At 39.7% G+C, this 18,208-nt stretch overlaps 2 protein-coding genes across 3 annotated transcripts in view; both read right to left on the reverse strand.

Annotated features, from left to right (window-relative positions):
* Nucleotides 1-10,629, reverse strand: part of sh2b3 (SH2B adaptor protein 3) — a 56,336-nt gene extending 45,707 nt beyond the window's left edge. For both annotated transcript variants that reach the window (XM_056377223.1, XM_056377224.1), the window contains exon 1: nt 10,321-10,629. The gene's annotated coding sequence lies outside the window, so the exon portion shown is untranslated. The remainder of the gene's footprint in view (nt 1-10,320) is intronic.
* Nucleotides 10,630-12,890: 2,261 nt separating this feature from the next.
* Nucleotides 12,891-17,905, reverse strand: pheta1 (PH domain containing endocytic trafficking adaptor 1). The gene is made up of 3 exons (XM_056377312.1): nt 17,492-17,905; nt 16,813-16,926; nt 12,891-16,022 (listed from the first exon to the last, which is right to left on the reverse strand). Exon 3 carries the CDS (start codon nt 15,979-15,981, stop codon nt 15,079-15,081), a length of 903 nt encoding a protein of 300 aa, XP_056233287.1. The 5' UTR covers nt 15,982-16,022; nt 16,813-16,926; nt 17,492-17,905; the 3' UTR covers nt 12,891-15,078.
* Between the last annotated feature and the right edge of the window lie 303 nt (nt 17,906-18,208).

Below are 18,208 nucleotides of genomic sequence, written 5' to 3' on the forward strand. Positions count from 1 at the left end.
AAGAATCAATTTTAAGATCTAAATGTGTTGAAAAGTGAAAAAAGATATCAGCCCTATACCAAATTAGGATCAAAGACAATAAAAGTGAGTAGCACAACATCTTACCTTCCCTCATAACTTTGGTGCTTCCGACACCAGAAATGGAACTAAACTCCCTTTTTAGTTGGGACAGCCTACAACAGTTTTTAATCAAGCAGGAAGGAAACAGGATGCGTGAAAAGACACACATGAATTGATCTGGCGAGCATGAGTAAACCTCATGACTTGTGTCAGCTCACAGAGCTGATTTGTAACACAACATAACATTGAACGGGATGAAGGTGTGATGCTGTGGTATGTCATTCCCACTAAATGCCAAGACACCACGTGGAAATGGAGTTAGGAGTATGCCTAGTTTCAGTACGCCTGAAACCAGCATCGCCTTCAGTAAGTCTCGGACCATAATGCTAAAACACAAACATTATCATTACATCTTTAAGATTAAAAAAAGAAAAAAAAAAGAAAAAAAAAAAAAAAAAAACATAGGAGAGATGGCATTCATTTTTGTGCACAACCAAGAAATTTAAATCTACAAAGACACACAAAGACTGAAGCTTATACAACACAGAGAATTATCAGTTCTGCTGGTGGCAACCCCGTTGTTGGGAAGCCCTATTTATATCTCAAGAGCTTGGTATCAGCTCTCACACACCACTGTTTGCTCCCTGTTGTCCCCAGTTGGGGACAGCTCTTGCGTGATGCAATGGACACACACACACATAGGCACAAAAGAGGTCTCTGAGCTTTCAGGTCATGAAATCATAGAAGGCAACAACCACCATGGCTGCATGCTACGGCCAGAGCCAAAGTGCCCTAGATGCAGTACTTCTAATGACCACTAGATGTCTGGTTGTTAAAATTTGACTGGGAGGAAATATATGGAAAACACCCCAATTAATGATTCGTCCTTATCATTTTCACAGTTATCAATCTATTAAAGATGATGTTGCGTTTTAAGGGGTTTAGGTGAGTGTGTGTATAAATATTGACCTGGTGGTAGAAATAATTAGTCAACTAAGTGATGTGTCCATTGACTAACTAATCAGCAACTACTTTGATTATCAATCATTAAAGTAATTTTTTGGCTGAAATGCCACACATTTGACGATGGTAGCTTCTCCAATGTGAGATTTTATTTATTTTTCCTCTCATCTCCCGTCTTACATTATAGTAAACTTAATCTCTGGATTTTAGGCCGTCAGACAAAAAAATCCATTTGAAAATGTCATTTTGGGGCCCCTCGAGAAACCTATCAGCAGATTGATCGGTAATGAAAAGAATGTTTACCTACAGCTCTGATGCACTCCAGGACGTTGTGGTGTGTATTTTTCTCACTATCTGATGTTTTATAGACCAAATGATTTATTGATTAAGTGAGAAAATCATTGTCAAATTAACATTGGAAATAATCACACCGCTATCCTTCTGCTCCTGTGCTCAAATTTGTGTTTTCTCACATCAACTAACATGATGTCAGCTAGCAGTAAACACAACCTCCACTCCTACAAGAGTCCCTTGCAGAAAACTATGTATGACGTCACAGACACTACCTCCATGTTGTTACAGTCATACTTACAGCAAGCGTGCACATCTCACTGTTAGCTGACAAGTTGAGCACTTCTCTTGTTCTAGCACACACAAAGACATAGACATGTGTGAGCAACTCGTCGGAGAATGTGTTCACATGTACACCTCCATGCGCCGTTTGGTTGTTCATTACTATAGAAATAGGATGTTCTCCTAATTGTCATACTCATTACATAAAATGCAATTTACAGCAAGCCACATCCTTCTGACCTTTATATAGCCCCAGCCTTATTACCGAGATCAGCCGGATCCAATCTACTGCTTACGACTCAATTAATCTGCATGGCATCAAGGCTCTCTCAGACATCAAACACTTCAGTTTTTCCCGTAAAAACTGAAGTGGAAAAAATAAATTAGAAAAAAAAATGTGGCAACATGTGCATCACAAGGTCTGGGATGAAAAACAGATTTTGTTACCACCTTTGAATTTTAATTCTCTGAATCACAGAATGAATCACAGAGCTAGGGATAAATTTACAAAGCCGGGAGAGAATAAGTGATTGTGTGAGCGTGGGGGGTGGGAGGGTTATTAAAAAGAGAGAGAGAGAGAGAGAGAAAGCAGAAAGGAGTGAGGGAATCAAACAAAAAAAAAAGGAAGAGGAGGAGACATAAAACAAGAGTCAGAAGGACAGAGAGGAAGAGGGATGAAGGGATAATGAGAGGGCAGGCAGGAAGTGAGAGAAACAGAGCGGGAGAAAGGCGAGAGGAGAGGACATGGCGCCAGGTTTGTGGGTGAAGTTCCAGGTGGCAGAAGAACATAGACCAGAGGATCCCTGCTCTGCCTGGGCAGCATCACAGCAACAGGAAGCCCTGCCCTGCCCTGGCAAGCAGCGACCAGCACATACATGCAAAGATATTGTACACTACACACACACAAACACACACACCACCTTTATGTCAGGGGTGGAAAGAGAATATCAAACTCCAAGTACAACAGCTGCTACTTAAAATAGTCTGCGAATGTAACAAAATCTTGTTTGTGCTGACAGCTACAGTTATAAGATAACATCATTATATACAGCCTATCAAACAGTTCTTCTTGTACGCAAATATCTACAGGGAGAAGACAGGTGATACTGAAGACTGATAATTAAAAAGTGTTACGTTGGGTTAATCAAATGACTAATTTCTTAGTAGGTGAGTTTGTGACAACAGTATATTTATTATGCATACTTATTTATTTATGATAAAATAATATAATTGGCTGTAAAGATTTAAATATATATATGTTTGCTTTCTCACAGCCTGTCAGCTTAGCTTAGCATAAGGACTGAAAACAGAGGGGGGAAGGCTAAAGCTAACAAAAATCTGCCTAAGATTTCTCTGACCAACAGCCCACAACAAAGATATTCAATTTACCTTTGTGAATGACAAAGAAGAGCATTAAATCCTGACATACGAACTGCTCGAGCCACTTATTGCTACGATGACTACGATGATGAATTATCAAAATAGTTACAGATTCATTTCCTGTCAATAGACTCATTGATCAAGTAATCATTACAGTCTGCTCCACTGTTAGCCAACACACCAGTTAACATGAACTGACGCTGTGTGACCTTTATTCATCCCTTTCACTCTGTGTTATATACCTGGGTACGACAAGCTGCCATGTGCATCTAAAAGTGTTTTTGTTTTTTTTATATGCTGCCTGATTGATCAGCTGCATGAACAAAGATTTGCAGTTGCAGGGATGGGATCGACTGAGTCGCAGTGTTCCTGTTTGTGTGAAGTGAGATGTGAAAGAGCTTTGATAATAAACAGAGCAGACGTACACAGCTTACATAATTGAAGAACATATTGTAAAGGAGGAAGTAGGGCTGAAACATGAGATAACCTTGGCCTTAACTTCTCATAACCTGAGGAAAGGATCAGCTGATTCAGGGTAAAACAGGAGAGGAGGAGCCTGCAGCTACATCGCAACTAAACACAGCCAGTCTATTTCAAATATAGATAAAATGGTTTTTTTTTTTATTACAAAGTCATGGAAATTTTTTGTGCAAAGCCTCTTCTAAAAGTAAAAAATACTCAGCATTGTTGTTTCATAAGACGAATTAGAGAGATACATTGTAACACGTGATATAAAAATGAGAAAATACTGATCTATCCACATTACATAAACAAAGCTATTGGGCAAGAACAACCTTTAATCCTCTACGTTTGGCATTTAGTGTAGCAGAAGCTCTTATTCAAAGTGGCTTTAGGAAACACATATACTACGTCAACACTTTGTTTTCAACAAACAAAGAAAATATGAGGTAGTACCAGCTGTAAACTGAAGAAGCCATTGTTCCAACGCTGCCTTTGTACAACACAAGCTAGGGAACCTGTAGGAATCATTTGCATTAAGTTTCAAGGCTTCATTTATTGCTGCAGGAAAGCTGTAAGTTAACAAATTTCTTAATCTCTGAAAAAAAGGCCTGTTTTCTACGAAATTGACATGATTTTTTTTTTGTTTTTGTTGAGCTAAACTTTTTTTTTTTTTTCTCCCCAAAAGGTTTTTAGAAAGCTTGCTCACTGGACTTGAACTTCTGAAATTTCAATAAGAACTGTAAAGATTTTGACCGGTAGTATAGGGTTTTTGTTTCGGTTAGAGTGTTCTCCCACTCGGCCCTACATTCCCACAACAATGCAGGCTCCAGCACAACACAATGCTGCTATTCTTAAGACGCACAGAAATAAAGCCCCGCCGCTTTCTGGCTATTTCCTGTGGTCTGGGAACAGAGAGAGGGAGGTAGGTTGGGAAAGTAGCAAAACTGAAGGGCTGGATCTATGACGATAAGAAGGAAATTGCACAGCTATAGAAAGGATTATGAGTATCAAAAGCTAGATACAAAATCCAATGGAAAACATCCTATGTATCCACTGGGTCCCTTTAACCTAGTAAAATTCTCACTAACAAGCATCCTTCCAGCTGTCCGGCATTCTACCAACGACTAATAGAAAATGTCTTTGCACAGCCTGCAGTCTATCATTATCCTGCAAAGACAGACCCTAGCATGTCAAGGAAATACTAAAATACAGGGCTCACAGAGACATAATGACAGGCAAAAAATGAAAAGAGAGGTGAAGTTTTGACTTTGGCTGCATAGATGCGATGTGTGGGGAGCTGAGACTACAGGGGAATGAGGTCAGCGGTGACTGTCAGGCATCACAAACACTGCAGGCCTCGCACTGCAGCTGACAAACTACAATGCACAATGAGATCTATATTAGAGGTTCGAGCAAACAAACATACCATTTCAATCAGGGCTGGGAAAAATCAGGCTGAGCGAATTTCTATATTCCAATCTCAGTCAAATGTCACAACTTCATAAATGAGCGGGAATCCTAACCTGTTATTTAATGCTTTTTTTCTGTGTGTTGTTTCATTACATTCTGCTACCATGTCTAAAAACTGATGCAGTGTGCCGAGCGCTGTGGGTGATATAGACAAAATCTGTATTGTGATCATTACTGTAGTGCTCAATAATAATAATAATAATAATAATAATAATAATAATAATAATATGTTACTATCAATACGCAAGTATTCAGAATTGCAAGTAAAAAGGTTACATATGTTTATCTCATTTGGTTAAATGGTTTATTAGTTTTTAATCTGAACAAATACCTAAGAAGAAGTTAAATGAACTAAGAAGTTTTCAGGATCTAAAATTAAATGTATCATCCATTCAGCTGTGAGAATGTGAATCACAGCATGATTATAAAAAGACATGACTAATAATCAGGTCAAAACATGTTAAGAAATAGTGAAAAATATCCATTACAAAGTTTTCTGTTCAATGTACTGTGCATGCTGTTAAAATGAAAAAACAAAACAAAACAAAAACTGAATACTTACACAGAAACCTTTTCCTGCACACACACTTGGCAAAATAAACACTGGCCGACAGTGCATGTTACACAACATTAAATATGCATACACTGAATAATTAAACAGTTTAAGTATGTGTCTCAGCTACAAAACCATGAAAAGCTGAACTCAAGTTACTACTAGAACCCTTAAGCACAGGCTTAGTTTCTGAAAAGCTGAAAACAACAATCCATCATTCACAACTCGGTCGAGTCAAGTCAACACAATTCAGCCAATTCAAGCATTCAAGACTCAAATGTTCCAGTACGAGAGTACGACAGACAGCTCTGTCTGAACTCCACAAGCACTTTATGAATGAGTCATGACTACTCGTGATGTGTTTCTGATTCATTGTGAATTGTGGGACGCATGATAGTATTTAAGATTTGCAATACTGTATATTATGTTTGCGTGTGTGTGTGCATAACTGTGTGTGGGGTTGTGCGGGTGGGGGCGGTGAGATATAATTGACTCCTTCAGTAACTCTGATCGGCTGTGAATCATCTGCAGGCATCTGACTTCCTGGAAGGCTAATTCAGGAGTTATAAACTTTTCCACATTGGGACTCATGAAGAGCCAATTGAGTTCCAGGGTTAGCACTTACAAAATACCTCTTCCTGACACACCAAAATCACCCAAGAATCCTCTTTTGGGGGTATTTTATTTCTGCAGTGATAGCAAACTGTGCGCATGTTTGTAATAACCTGAAGTGACATTGTGCAAATTTTGTATTTTTGCATGAGAACGTGTTCCTACTTTCACTTCAACTTAGACATGACTCCTGTTTCCACTAAACACACACAGAGGAACAAACACACAACAAGCTATTTCATGTAGGCCTAAGTGTACGTATGCCGAGCTTCAACTAACAAATATTACTGCAGTTAACTGATTCGCTGTTTGGTCTAAGAAATATTTAAAAAATGAAAAAATATTTTTCACAATTTCTTAGAGCCCAAAGTGCTGTCTTCAGTTTGCTCATTTTGTCTTACTTGAAAAGATGACTGAAACAATTAATCCACTATCATAATAGAGAATGATGTAATTTCATTGGCTAATCCATTGATTGATTTACCATTGCAGCTCTATATGTATGTAAACCTGGAGACACTTCTCGTGACTAAAAAGAAAATATTCAGGGTGTGTTTCTTTTCTCAAATGTGACTGGACAACTTTTGACAACTCTTGACCTCATCCCGCATCGTACACCCACAACCCCCCACCCCACCCCACCCACCACACACACACCAACTACACAACCTACTATCACACACGTTTTGAGCGACATCCTCTTACTGCTGCAGCTAAATCAGGCCTATAATCAACATTCTTCCAACAACAAGAACAGGGGCTCATTGGGGTAAACACATGCAAATACACACAGTCTCTAATTATTGCTGCTCTGGGAAGAAAAAAAAAAAAACACAAACAAACACACACACACACACACACACACACACACACACACACAGGCACGCATGTGTGCCCCCCACCAAACGCTTGCACAAACGCATGCACACACACGCAAGAGCTTTTGTATGCCTTGTGTCTGTGTGTTTAAGTCTGAGATTTTAGGCTTAGCTGTTTGGGTGGCCAAGTGCCATGCAAGTCACATCACACATACACACACTAACATGTGTGCTATGTTGTAGAAGGTCCCCATTGTCACCAGAAACAAGCTTTCTTTTTCTTCCATTTTCTGCCCTAATTTGTCTCTTCCGTTCCTCTCTGTCCTTCTTTTACAGATTCCTACTCCTGTCTGCCTGCCAAGTTATCTCCCATGGCTCCTCTCTTCCTCCTCTTTTCCTCTGTTTCTCCTTTTGCCTCTTTTTCCCTCCCCCCAGAGGGCTGCTGTGGGTCAGACCTCTCTCGTGGTCTCATCAGTAGATTTCTTAGAACCCCTGAGGGAAGCGGAAGAGCTGGCGTCCGATAACATCTCAGTTAAAGACATGAAACCATGACATTGTCTGATCCATGGCATGTACATCAAATGTGCACAACGCTTCAAAAACATTGGAGGAATTAGCATCGTTGTGTTCAAATTCCAAGAAGCTGCAGCCTTTTCTTTCAAGGAAAGATGTCTCAGGCAGCTACCAAGACAAAAAATTCCCAACCAACTAATCATGTTAAGTTGGAAAAAAAGAATCACATTATAATTATGCTGAACAAGTGTCAACCCCCTCTCTAAGAAAATGTAAAGCAGAATCACTGTTATAAGCCATGGTGTTCAGATGGTCATAGAATTTGGGATAAATAAATGATTTCTGTCAATTAGTCATTATGTATATATATATATATATATATTTAACAATATTAGGCTGTGTATGGGGCCACGTGCACATTTATGCGGCGAGAACAGAACTTCTCTTGTCTATACCACACTGAGCAAAAGAGAAGTAAAGACAGCACCAAAATATCCAACTGTCAGAAACCAAGGAGGTCTGTGGGGAAGTAAAAACATTTCTGAAATTCATCAGACACACTTGAGAATATACAGGCCAATTAGGCGTGTGAAACTGCACTGGACCTTTAAATTATAGTCAACCTTTTGTCTGGGGTTAAGCCTGTCTGCCATGGAAAACATTAAGTACAGTGTAGCTGGCGTTACTTCCCCACCCGAGAGGCATGTTTTTTTCTGTCTTTTGTGCTTTAATGACTGAAGGTGTGACAACTCTCACATCTAAATGACTGAACCAACAAAGAGTGTCACCCTCAGCCTGTTGCTGACAGTACTCCATTACTGATAAGTATGTACACTCTCAATGTGTTTTCACCATCTCTGATTTGTCAGGTGTTTCATTGGCGGGATTAACAGACATCAAAACATACATAAATCATTCATCACTGACTGTATCAATTTACAGTTTGTCAATTGATTTTCCAGGAAATGCATGTGTAAGAGATTAATCAATTAATCAGAATTAGGAACTGACGTATTAATTAATAGTGAAAATAATCATTAGCTGCAGCTGTATAATGGATTATTTGACAAACCCTTGGTGTTTTTACACTTTGCTATTACTACCTTTACCTAACTAAGTTACCAGTAAAAGTCCTGTATCCAAAGTATAAAGATATCATACACAACATGTATCAAAAATCTTAATGCAGTACTATTAAAGTATCACAAAATTTTACTTAAGTACAGCGTTTGAATGATACATTGTTATTTTCCACCACTGTATGAAGGATTTTATCGATAGCCGCCACCCCTGCCAACTGTTCAGCTATTTTAGTTTTGGGAACCACCACAACTACACACCTGTAGCCTGAGAGTCTCTAAGCAAACAGACAGTGACGGGGCACCTCCTGTACACCAACCTGTATTTATGCGCGCGCGCACACACACGCACACACACACACACACACACATGCGCACGTGCACAGAAGATATGAATAGAAGTGAATCCTTTCCAACACACACACACACCAAAATTACTGTTTTGATTTGCTGCTGCACAACACTGGATTGTGAAACCAAGTGGCTGCTCCCCATTTGTTCCTGTTCTCCATCCAGCAGTCATGAGGGAGGACCTCAGACATCACCATGGTGACCACTAATAGTTTGGTGCCAAATAATGTTGAAAATGTCACAGATGTTCACATACACTTAAGATACTACTAAGTATCATGTATCACATCAAGCACATGTTGTGTACACCTTTTGTGCCAACCGCCCCCCCCCCCTGATGTGATGCCAAGCAGTTCAAAGACAGAAAAACCCTGCTTGGTGGCCACGGCTGGATTAATCTCCTGAGAGGCCCAGAGGGAAAATTGTGTTGTCGGACCCCTCTTGACTCTACTACACATGGAAGTTTCATTACTTCTTCTGGCACCCACAAAACCAAACAGTGGGTCTAGGGCTCAACTGATTAGTTGATTCACAGAAATGTAATGGCAACAATTCGGACAATCGATTAACTGTCATTAAGTCATGTTTTAAGCAGAAATTCTGAAAATGATCTGGTACCTGCTTCTAAAATCTGAACATTTGCAAGATTCAACTCAACTCAACATCTTTGGGTTTTGGACCGTTGGTCAGACAAAAAAAGGAGATTTGCCCATGTGAACTTGGGCTTCAGGGAATAAAAATGGGCATATTTCACTATTTTCCAGCACTATATACACTGAACGGTCAATTGATTAGTATATAGCCGTCAGATGTATTGACAATGGATATAATAGTTGGTTGCAGCCTTAAAGTTCTCAAATGATGAAACATACTTTGTCCAAGGTTTTCTGTGTGTTAATTACTCTGCATAAAAAAAAAAAAAAGAGTAAAGTGATTTGGTAAAACATAACTTTACAACAAATGAGCTCAATATAACTCCAACATCATAAGGTATTGAAAGCAGATTCTGAGATTCTGCTTCAGTGCTGCACATTTCTAACAAATTTGCGATTGATCAAATTGTATACATAGAAATAAAGTAGAGTAAACCTATGGCTTTTGGGGCCCCTATGGGTCTGGGACCCCTGGGCAATTATCCACTTTGCCCAGTCGGTAATCCAGCCTTGTTAGTGGTATGATAGGGCCCTATTTTTTTTTTTTTTTTTAAAGAAAACTTCTGCGTAAGACAAAAAGTCTGCGCCTGCAGCACCGGCCCCGAGCCGGAGAGAGGCTAAAGCCCTTTAAATTTCACACGAGCACTTTTTTTTTCGACGATTAGTGAAGAAAAAATATGTAATTTTGGACGGAAGCTTTGTCCACATTACTGCTGCGGTTCGTCATTTTGCAATTATTCCACATGTGGTTAAGAGTTTAGTGATGTTATTAGCACTTTGAGACAGGAAAGTGATAAAAGCTGACAGGAGCTCAGTCCTCACAACATACTCACGTTCTCCGTTATCTCGGATGGGCACCCACCGCAGCACGACAACTAACCAACAAGTTGGACTTCGCATAACGGAAATGTGTTGAGAAGCATCTAAAGTAACTCAAAACGACGTCGGCGAGGACCAACAGACACTGGGCATCAGAGGAGAAAGCTGCATGCTAAAAAAACCCGTCGCTTTCGTTCTCATTGTGCGTGCATGCGACGGTTCCTCCGCACACAGAGAGGGAAAAAAAAGGAGGAAAGAAAACTTTCAGCCACGAACTTGACGCGGAAAAAGTGGCGACTCCTCATTTCCGCTGTCAAAAAAAATGTGCCGCGGTCCAGCTGCGTCAAGTTAGAGGAAATTCAAAACATCACTTCCCACTCCGTCTTTTCAAAATAAGAGACGTATACCAAGAGGAGGCACCAGTAACCAGGGCCGGATTAACCCACTAGGGGGCCCCTGGGCACAAATGACCTCTGAGACATAGTTGACATAGGTGGATGATTTAGTCCTATTCCTGAAATACATTTTTTTTCTGATGACACCCACTCTAGTAGTTTTGCTTTAGTAAAATTTGCAACGAAGAACTTTTAATTTGGTATTTCACAGTGTGGTATTGCTTTATTCTAAACACTTTGTCCACCTTCAAGAAGTAGTCTTTTTTTAAACATGCCACTGTGACTCCGTGTAACTGGTGCAGTTAATTTATATGTCAACATGTGCCTTTTATCAAGCATTAAAGGGTCTAATATCTGCAAGATCGTAGAATGGTTAATAGATTTAATAGACCATTTTTACAATTTTACTAGGAAAAGGCAAATATTATACAACTCTTGCTCTTTCTGTCAATGCCTGTTGGCTTAAGTAGTTAAATGATGACTATTGCTGTCTTGGAAGTTGCAAATCCTTTGCCCAGATTTTTATTTGATTTCATAGACAGGCACATATAAATTTTGGTAACACAATGTGTGTCTAATCCAATAAATTATACTACGAAATACACTGTCATGTAAACCCAACTATACAGGGGACTGTGATAAGTCAGACATAAATTGCAACAAGCTTATTCAGCTGAATTTTATTAATATACTAACGAATATGTCTGTGGAAAACACGTCCTCTACCTCACATACACTTGGTGTCCACTTGATTAGGTACACCTGTACAGTCTAATGCTGTCCAATACAAACATTCCTCCATGAATTCAACTTTTATGATGTGCATAATGCAAAGTTTTTGTTGAGACTATTATAGAGGTAACAATTAAATGATATGTTTTACCACTGAGGTCACAGTGTGTTAGAAAAAAATTGATATTATGGCAGAGCTGTATTATTGCAGAACTCTTATGTTGAAATTATCAGACAGGAAACTTCGTGTTGTCTGCAGCCGGTTGCCCCATTGACAAGTACAGTACGTGCAAGATGCAGAAACTGTCCAGACTCTATCAACAGGTCTTTTGAGATACTGTACATTTAGTTCTGTTACTGTAAACCATAGGTGTCTGTCAGTGCTTCAATAGTTATTTCTATGGTTTCACATCCTACATTGCTCCTTTCATATAGTCTAAAATCTGGTTACAATAATTCCTTTAACTGATTGACCATTACAGAACAAAGGCGGATTAAGAAAAACATTTCTATCAACTTCAAGTCAAGTGGTGTAACACTGTGCAACTAAATACACCATACTGACCTACCGTGCAAGGAGACAAGTTAAACATCACGTTTATCTTCCATGTTTCTGATCTTCCCATTGATGACAAAAATGTTTTACTAAGCGCTTACCACATACAAGATAAGATAAGCTTTTACTGATCTTCAGAGAAGAAGTTCAGGTTCAGAACAAGAATAGAAAAAGTACAGATGAAGAGAGAGAAGTAAAAAGAGAAATAAAATACAGAAATAATGCATTGAAACCTGTGGGTCAAGAGGTCAAAAAAATATAAGTATATAAAATTAAATAAATTAATAGTGCAGTACTGTCTCAAGTGAAGTGTGATAGTGGTGTAATTATAGCAGCAAAGTATATTACAAAGTATATTATCTACGAGTAATAGGATACCATGTCCTATAACAGCATCAACCAGAATAGTATATAATATGAAGTAATGATACTTTGTCTGTATTAATACTAATATTGTATATTTAAGAAGAACAAGGAAATTTCAAACACACACTTTATGCAGGTTCACATTTGAAAATGTTGTATTTGTTGTTCTCTAGAGATCCAAACCTTTGCTAGTTTCTGTCTCCAGCCCTGTCCCAAAAGGTGTAAACTAGTAATCGATTTACCTGATGTCAGGGGGTTAAGACTACTGCCTAAAATTGTTGCACAGCGACACCTTGTGAGAGACAGGCTGAACAGCACCAAGAATGTACATGGTTTCATAAGGCCAGCCCAGACCCATGCATGAGCGCAGAGGACCCACCACACTCTTTAAAAAGAATAACAAGAACATCTAATGCTAACATCAGCCATACTAGTAAGTAAAAACTTGGCTTTCACATAGGTAACATTATTATAAATAAAGACAACTAAACTTCAGCAGATATTGTGATCAAAGAAAAATGAACTACTCATAACATAACATTAACAGTTTATTGAGCTGTTTACAGCAAATGCTTCATTCTTCATTAACAAACATCTTTTCAGGGTACCATATCAAGACAATGTGTTAAATATTTTTTATTATTCAATATAATACTCAATGTGTATTATAACATTGAAAATTGTTACTAGAATCATAAAAGTTAATGAAAAAAAAACTGACAAATTGGTTATTGTGCATTTAGGTTGCATTCTTCATTTGGCACTCTTGAATAAAGATAGATACTACTATCATTTATAGGGTTATTTTTGACACATTCACATATTCCTTTGAATATTATTGTAAAAAAGATTATTGTCTTCTGTGATTACAGTAATAGACTTCTGGAATGATACAATTGGCAATAATACAACCATAAATTTAGATGCTGCTTTGATATTGCTGTTTTAAAGAAACAAAATCCACACTGTACCACTCCTTCCCACATCGTCATTTCTGCACAAGCCAAGAGTATAACAGTAATGACAGTGCTGTGCATTGATGCAGACTGAGGGAGCTGAGCCATTGTCAAAAAGTGATTGCAGAGATGAGCCTTTGGCAAGAAAATAGAAAAAAAATAACAGCAGTACAGTGGAAAAAGAGTCAAAAGTTAACCCTCCCATCGTTGTGGTCCTATGATAATGGTTGCGAGTGCAATAACATTATAAAGATAAAATAAGGCACCTATAAAACAAAAATGTAAACAGCTATGTGATTGGATGCAGACTGCTGGTGTTAATTTCCAACATGGAATAGTAAATATTTGTATAAAAACCAAGAGGTTAGATGTTCACGTACAGTATAGGCCTCCAACAGTTACACTCATTCAGTAACATTAAGGGTTAATATGTTGTAACAAAAAAAAACCAACAGTTGCATAAAATTAAGATGATTTGATTGTTTAACATGAAATTATCAGAGAATTATGAAGACAAATGTTAAGTCCTGTAAGTTCAAGGATAAAGAGAATCAAAAGAGAACTAAGTGACAAGCACTCTTATGAAACAGCATCATCTGGCCGCTGGCTAACAAGGGCTAAAAATACCGGGGTGTGTTGCTCTGAGCTAGACATCCAGCTCCCACCACAGTCCCCAGTGACTGTCGAGAGGATGTTCTGACATTAGCAAACCACAAGGCCTCTGGGGCGAGATATGCCCCGGTGGGAGAATGGAGGAGAATCTGGACTAGTTTTTCTCCAACACCGTTTCTTATTTCCAGACTATCCACGATTCTTTATAAAAGTGTGTCTATTAAAATGATGTCAGTGTTGAGGCGGTTCAAATTTGCAGGAAACTCGAAATCATGAATTTAAATGCGAGATGTCCTGGTGCCCATGCCATTAGATTGTAAAAATATCACCAACCGTTCAGTGGTCTCTGCTCTGCTGTTTCTTTACTTTAATCTTATCTTCTTAATTTCCAGATTCAAACACTTTGTTTCAAACAGTTGTGTATTGTTTCATCTCCGACAGGGGAAAGCTTTGACATCACCACATGGGGACTTCAGTCATACAGCTGCAGTATTTTCTATGCGCTATGGTTAATGTATCACTATAGCAACCTGTAATTTGTTATTTCATTTGAATTTAACAGAAACCACCCAGGGCCTTTCACTTCCATTAGAAAAATACTTAACTGTGGTGACTTGTTTATTTATGTGTAACTATAGAAAAACATGACTTTAAATCAAGGTCTCTATAGCTTTAAAGAAAACTGACCCCAAAATTGCATCCCCAGAAGTACGTTCGGAAGCTAGAAGGGCAGAAGAAATCTTGAAAGTATAATAATAGAACAGAATACTTTTTTGTGAGTTTTATCTACTAGAAGGCCAAACTCTTTGCATCTTGTTAGAAAAACAGATTATTTTAAAAACTGTACTTTTAACATTTTTACACACAAAACTGTGGAAAAGAGCATTTTTGTATTTTACATGTATTTTTAACTTTAAGGGATTGCACAATGGATAGTGTTATTCTTAAAGAGCGATTGATTCCCCTGTGCCAGACAAGATCTGGAATCAATCTGAAATTTTTATTTGTCTTTTTTGATTGGTGATAAAACTGCAATTTGCAATTACGTCACAGTTCCCTCCCCTTAGTGTTGGGTTCAGAAGGGTGTTAACATTTCAGGATGTTCAAGAAGGAATGATGGAACTGTGGAAAAAGAACTGATCAATTTCCATCAGTTTACTGGCTCTGCAGCCACTGCACCCTCAGTTCCTCCACCTCTTTGCCGTACCAGTCATGGAGTTTGGAGAAGCAGCCAGTGCCAGGGGAGACGGGGCTTTCCAGAGATGCTCCCCTTCTTCTGGGTGGCACTGGTGGAGCCCTCACCCCATCAGCCCCATAACCAATCACACTGCCATTCCCAGAGTCTCCATAGCCTTCCCAGGCCACACAGGAAGACCCTCCCTCAACAAAACCGTTAGCCAAGGCAACTTGTGGTTTACTCCATGCAACTCCATTCTCTTTGGAACACCCAGAGATGAGCTGCACCTCATCCTGGAGGCCCTTTTGAGCAGAGAAGGGGCCTGACATCGGAGGGGCACTTGATGATGATGATGATAAGGAAGATAACGATGATGAAGAAGAGCATGCTCCAGACCTGGACCGTGCCACCTGGTTTCGCCTGGAGGATTTAGGCTTGCCCTGCAAGCCTACAACTCCAGCCCCGACAGAGCCACCTCCTGCAACCTCCTGGATCTCCTCCAGCTGCCTCTCCAGCTCCTTCACCACCAGCCTCATGTAGTCGAAGCTGGCCCGGGACAGCGCTTTCACCCATGACTCCATGGCTGCTTGGCTTTCAGCAGCCATCTTGTACACCCGTGCTTTGGCACAATCAAATTTGATCGCGAAGGCGAACTCCTCAGCTGACTCGCACAGCTCCACAGTGCATCCCTCAAGGACAATGACACCGATGGGCTCTCGGCTTTCGCGCTCCTCAAAGTAGAAGAGCATGTTACCCTTCAGGACAAACCAGCGCCGGTGATAAGCTGTGTTGCGCTCACCCTTTTTGAACAGGAAGCCTGTCTTGTCTGGCGGTGAGTCACAGGTGGCGTAGTGCGCCACGCTGCGTTCATTCAGCTTCATGTTCTCCCCTTCTCCTTTTCCTCAGAGGATTCTTTATTTACCTAAAGAACAACATAAAGACAGAGGTCATCTCCAAGGTTAAATGGATTAGGCCATATTCAAGGGTGCAACAAGAGTCTGCAGCTTTTATTTACAATGAGTCACTGCACCAGCACATTTTGCTTATTAGTTGCGCTTTCTGTTTTAAGTTGTACTAATCAGTGGTTGCTGAAAAAGAAATCTGCTCTCAGTACTTGATGATGATGTACACTTTTAGTTTATTGACATGGTAATATAGCAATACTAAGAATGTGTTTTTGCTCTGCTCCTGTTAAGAGGAAGTCAGGGCAGGGGGGTCAGCAACAAGAAAAAAAGAAAGAAAGAAAGAAAAAAGAGTTAGAGGGAGCAGATGCATGCCAATCAGACTTCAACCTACATCCTCTGGTCTCCTCCTTGCTGAGCCATCCTGGCGGCGTAAATACTGATCTTTTATTTTCATTTGATATGTCACAGAACAAGTGTGCAGACATAATCTAATACATACTGTTGCCAAAATCAAAATGTAGTATATACAGAAGAGATACTGGATAGACTTGATCTGGTGCAAAAGTAGGCCACCTTGAAAGGCTGACTTGTACTACTGTGAGAAATTGTTGGGTTATTTGCTCTGTAATCACATGTTCAATGGTAAACTAGGGCTCAAACTGTGTAAACAACAACTAATCCAATTTTAATCTGTTAAGAAGGAAGCAGTTAGGTTAAAGTAAGGCTACCACCTTATTTATCCTAATCAATTTTGTCTGTGTTGCTGACCGGACGAAACGCTATCAAACTACGCTTTTTTGTACTTACGTGTTTTTTCTCATATCCAGCTGCCATCCACCTCTGTCCTCCCGTCACATCAGGAGCTCACAACTTATCATATCTCCATCTTCTTTTTTCTCCCTCCGTCTGTCCTCATGAAAGCTAGGGGAGACAACGGTTTCAGGTAGTATTACACACTTATGCTCACAACAAAACTGCCAGTGACATCCATGGGGTTCACCAGCTGCGACACGACAGGACTGAAGCGTCGCTGGTTCCCCACGAGCCCCCTCAAAGTGGAAATGATGATTAGCTGGTTTCAGACACGAGAGGCTGACATTTTACAGATATGAGCTGTTTTTTTCCACCTCTCTGCGAGCTAATACGTGTTTTGGACGAATGATTCAGTCTCAAGCGGGGCTGGCTGGTCACAAGATTTTGACACATCAGCACTATGTGGGGATTTGTGTCGGGCTACAGAAATAACACGTTCAATTAACACACACACACACACACACACACACACACGATGCTACAGATGTACGCTACACCGTCTGAAAGCTAGACTCTCTGTGCCAACGCATTTAGCCACTTTTGGTGAATACAAATGTGCATCCAGCGTCAGCATTTTGAGTTCAGCAGCTAACAGAGCTGTACTCAGGCAGTGAGTTAAACCCACACATTATTATAACATTAAGCTAAGAAGCTAAGCGTCACTAATTAATACCTTCAGATGAAGACGCCTCCCTCTGTCAGGCTGATATTCCCCCGGTTGTTTATTTATTTTTCCTTTATCTCTCTTCCTTCTGGCTTTCTTTTTTTTCCTTCGTTTTCTTCACTGTCACGTGACCTGTAGGGAGGGTACATGTTATATTGTACGCGGCGAGCTGGACTGGGAGGGAATTTCAGTACAGCCTTGCTGCCGTCCTGGTGAGACGTTTGGCATGCGGATGAGCGGTAACATAAAACAAGCGCACCACGTCTTTGCCCTTGGAAATGCGGCATGTGGGCAGCTGCTACACCTGCACAGATGGACCATAGATGCTTCGGTTTCTCAAATCTGAAACTGTCTTTTAAACAGGATTCTCTTGGTTAATGTGGTCCAGAATTTGACTAGTGTATTAGTGGTTTTAGATCTAGACCTGGTACAAAATGTGGTCTGGTTGGGGAAAAACAGTGAAATTGCCCTTTTTTGTGTCCTCACAAATAAGATAAATGTTTCACAAATCTAAAACAGTGTTTTAAATAGTCTTTACACTCTTTGTTAATCTGGTCCAGATTTAACAAGATTAAGTAGGCTAGATATGACAAGAGTAACTATAGTGGCTTTTATCTAGTTGCTAAATTGCTTCTCTTGTGTTTTCACAAATAGAATAAAACTTTCACAAAACTGAAACTGTGTTTTTTATCATTCTTTAGCTTCTCTGGGTTAATGTGGTTGAGG

The sequence above is a fragment of the Seriola aureovittata genome, chromosome 5 (assembly GCF_021018895.1).
Source record: "Seriola aureovittata isolate HTS-2021-v1 ecotype China chromosome 5, ASM2101889v1, whole genome shotgun sequence".
NCBI lineage: Eukaryota > Metazoa > Chordata > Actinopteri > Carangiformes > Carangidae > Seriola > Seriola aureovittata.